The sequence below is a fragment of the Lactuca serriola genome, chromosome 8 (assembly GCF_051521515.1).
Source record: "Lactuca serriola cultivar US96UC23 chromosome 8, Lser_US96UC23_V15, whole genome shotgun sequence".
Classification (NCBI taxonomy): Eukaryota; Viridiplantae; Streptophyta; class Magnoliopsida; order Asterales; family Asteraceae; genus Lactuca; species Lactuca serriola.
In genome coordinates, this window is record NC_136415.1 from 280,630,840 (window position 1) to 280,635,122 (window position 4,283).

The following is a 4,283-nucleotide window of genomic DNA, read 5'->3' on the forward strand; positions in this document are numbered from 1 at the left end:
AATCTAGGATTCTAAGTGGGCGTTGCTCATCTCTTTGACTCCTCTTGGATGGTCCGGATACCACTCTTCCTCGGTTGCTGAATGTTTTGATTCATTGGCCAACTTCTTTATTAATGCCCTAATCTCCGTTGGTGTCATGTCTGAAAGTGACCCTCCACTAGATGCATTAATTAGTCTCCTCTCCATAGGTATCAATCCCTCGCAGAAACACTGATATAACTGATAATCACTATTGCCATGTTGTGGGCATCGGACTAACAGCTTCTTGAATCGCACCCAATAAGTATGGAGAGCTTCTCTTTTGCCTTGCTTTATACCCAAAATCTCCCTACGTAAATTTCAAACTTTTGCCTCGGGAAAATATTTTTCCAAGAAGAGTTTGGCAAGTTCATTCCAGCTTATTATTGAACCAGATGGAAGGTCATACAACCACTCCTTTGATGCATCTTGAACAGAAAAAGGAAACGCCCTTAGTTTGATCTGGTCTTCAGTAACTCCATGGGGTTTCATACCAGAGCAGACAACATGGAATTCCTTGAGAAATTTATGAGGGTCTTCATTCTCAAGGCCTCGAAACGGGGGAAGCAGATGGATTAAACCGGATTTGAGTTCAAAGTTTTGAGCTTCTGGAAAGGTGATACACAAGGGCTGTTGGGTGACCTCTTGTGTCGCCCACTCACGGAGAGTTTTTTCAGCTTCATCTCCGTTTTCGCTCATGATGTATTCTGATTCGGTTTCAGAAGAATCTGTGAGTTCGGGTTTGTCTGAAGATGATGAAGAGTAGGTTTTGAATGGGCTGTTAACAGGTGAGGTAGGTGGTGCTTTTGGAAAAGGTTGAAATGGATGTTCCGGTTCGTTCCACAAGGGAGTGCCTTGTGGTATGGGTGAGGTTGAGGTTCCTATTTGTTGCTCTCAAAGATTTGCCTCCTTCTTAAGCTTCCTAGCAGTCTTCTCATTCTTTGGATCAAAAATAAGATTACTTGTATGTGAAGATCTTGGCATAAAACTATTAGTGTTTTACCGTGTCCCCGACAACGGCGCCAGTTTGTTAGAACCGTTGTCGCACACGATTTAAACAAATAAAAGTATAAGATAAACTGCTTTAATGCACTAACAGGTAGTATAGGTAAGTAGGGTCGAATCCTCAGAGACACGTCCTAATGTTTACACCTATTTGCGTAAGGTGTGAACTGATTCTTGATGAATGCAATAAACATAAAAAGGGGGTGGTTTTGTTTTTGAAAATTAAACTAACAGTGATTGAAAATGACGAGAGAAGGACTAAATTTAAAGTTATGAAAATTCAAATGAGAGAAAGCAATTTCAGTTTCGCGGTGACTCCCCTAATCATGTAATTCACCTTCAACACAATATTTGACTATGCACTTGTTTAAACTGGTACTAAGGTTCATTAACAAGCTATAATGACCTTTATTACAAAAATCATTTAATCAAAATAATTTCTTTGAATTAAACCTAACTTTTAACTAAATTAATCAAACAAGCTCTTGATCAACAAAGAAAAGTTGCATTGGACACAGTGTAATTTCCCAGTAAAGTTCAATACCTCTCATAAGCTCGGAGGCGTTAAAACTTGTTTGATCAATTCATATCAGACTTAACCCTAATCTAAGAATTAATCTAATACTTGTCACTTATTACTAATTAGTCTAGACAATTACGGATCTAAACAATTAGATGACTAGAATGATTCAGAAAACAATTTAAGTGGCCAACAGAAACTGAAATCAAAATCAGGCATTCAATTTAACACAGAATTGATCAAACTAAACAGTAATCATAGTCAAACATAGTGTTTAATGATTAATCATACGAAAAGGTTACGTCTTGCAAAACTGAAATCTGAGTTTTTTAGCCAGACATGGCTAAAAACTGATTACAAACAGTATAAATAAAGTCTAAATGATAAATCTTACTAAACTACGAATAAAAATCGAATCGTCTCATTTAGATATGCATTCTTCACTTGAAAACTCTGAAAATCGCCTCTGAATCGCCAATTAGGGTTATTGGAAGAGTATCAGGCTGTATTTATATGTCTAGCCGTCAAAACATCGTACCTGCGATCGCAAGGGGCATACCTGCGATCACATGTATCACCCAAAAGTGCATCACGGGATTTTTTTTAATGAAGTCTGTTGCTATTTCGATGCAAATTGACCAACTTGCGATCGCAAGGACTCTACCTGCGATCGCAAGTACCTCTTTTTTTATACTGATGCATTTTTTTGGCTCAACAAATCCTCGAAGGCAACCTGCGATCGCAAGGTTATACCTGCGATCGCAAGGACAGAAGATATGATCGCAGGTTGCTTCTTTTGGCTATTTTGATTGTCGTTCCTCCTTCCACGCAGTTCTTGATCATTTCCCGATATCCTTCCTTGGTCTAGACTCCAATTAAGCTCCTAAGCATCCACGAATGCATCCCGAACTTACGCAATCATCCATGTGCTCCAAATAGTTCTGAAAAATCATAACAAACATGAGCAGTATGGGCATTCTTCAAAATAATCATGAAACACGAAATACATAAGAATAATCGGGAGTTAATTCACTTTTTATAATGAAATACGTAGGAAATTGTGCTAAAATATGCATATAAAATGCATCTAACAGTGTATCATTATGTGATTATATATTATTATAATATATGTTATTTTGTCTTGGTATTTAGACATACAACAGAAAACAAATCGATTTTTACTATATTAAGTATGGCGAATAATAAATTGTTATAAACAATGTTTACGTCCATTTCATACAAACATTTGGTAAACTATGATAATTATAGTTTATGTACATTACCACTACTATTGTTTTGATAAACTATAATAGGTATAGTTTATGATTCATATACATAAAAAAAATTCAATTCCAAAGGTTACACTTATACAAAAGGGGTTTCATTACACCATACGTAAATTCGTTAATGACTTTTGTGAGACATTCGCTTCATATTACTTTTCAAGTATTACACTTAAGTCTTGTATTGTAACCAAAATTTGTTGTAGTGAGAGTGTAATAGTTGTGTATAGATCTATATTGGGTCTGACAAACCCACACCTTAGCTGCATGCAACAGCTAGATCGGCAGGTCTGGGGTGACAAATGTCATAACATTACCGACGCATGGTTATAATAACTCACATTAAGTATTAACAAACATAGGATTTACGGGGATTTCATTGAAATCAAACGAGTTTATGTCGATTTAAACTTGCATTGCTTTACTATAAGTAAGGAAAATTGTTAGTACATTCGGTCTTTGGATTAAAGACTACATTTTACACTCTAAGGAAAATATTGGATTTTTCTAAGGACGAACACAACTTTTACAAGAAAAGGTTTTCATCATTACATCCAAAAGCTTATGAACTCACCAACTTAATTGTTGACACTTTTTCAATATTACTTGTATTCTCAGGAAATCATTAAATAGGAAAGCAAGTGCTTTTTGAGGATGGGACGTTAAGGCGTCAAACATTTCATTTTTGTCAACATAATGTAATTGATTTGGAAACATGTGAACTCATACAATGATGTAATTTTTTTAATTATAATTATGTTGGTTGTGTTTACTTTGATCACTATTACAAATTGTTGTTATGATACTATACATGAAGTCCACCCCCAGACGTTTCCGCCATCCTTAGTTTGGGGCAGATTAGCCTCGGGTATGTTATGTATTGATTTTATCTGCTATTTGCTCTGTATGTGTACTGAGTAGGGAGAAACATAGTAGGAATATTTAGAGAGAGTTTTGAGTAATCTAGGACAGATACCTAGATGAGAATTGAGGAATCTATCGAGATAGTAGTTGAGATCAGTGAGGGATAGAGTAGTGTAAAGTAGGATCCTAGGAGGTGTAAGTCCCTAATTTGCCTGTGTATCAATCCGATCCGTTTGATGGTGCGGAATCCCAATCAAACGGATGATGTCAGATCAAATAGAAGAGAAGAAGAAGAAGAATATGATGAATCTCAATGTATTAATGAATAGAATAATGATCCGGATACAAGAGATTCACACACACACACTAACACACAATAGTTCTTTTGTCTCTCTGGCCGTAAACTCTCTAGGGTTCATCTATCTGTACTCCTCACCCTAACACCTATATATATACATGGAGAATATGGGCCGTATAACATGGGTCGTAAATGGGTTTACGGCCGTAAGGTGTTCACGGCTGTAAACTCAACCGTAAACTCCAAAAATATTACAGAAAGATACATTTGCCTAAAAAAGTAAAGTATAAACCAT

At 36.1% G+C, this 4,283-nt stretch overlaps 1 protein-coding gene across 1 annotated transcript; it reads right to left on the reverse strand.

The window, feature by feature from the left end:
- Positions 1 to 3: 3 nt before the first annotated feature.
- Positions 4 to 717, reverse strand: LOC145068129 (uncharacterized). Its single transcript, XM_079015108.1, has 2 exons — positions 431 to 717; positions 4 to 328 (listed from the first exon to the last, which is right to left on the reverse strand). Exons 1-2 carry the CDS (start codon positions 715 to 717, stop codon positions 4 to 6), a joined length of 612 nt encoding a protein of 203 aa, XP_078871234.1.
- Between the last annotated feature and the right edge of the window lie 3,566 nt (positions 718 to 4,283).

Bases quoted from the DNA above. Each gene is read 5' to 3' on its own strand.
- LOC145068129 (XM_079015108.1), bottom strand. From the start codon at position 717: ATGAGCGAAAACGGAGATGAAGCTGAAAAAACTCTCCGTGAGTGGGCG. The intron at 329-430 runs GTTGTATGACCT...AAATTTACGTAG, and splicing joins CAAGATGCATCAAAGGAGTG to GGAGATTTTGGGTATAAAGC.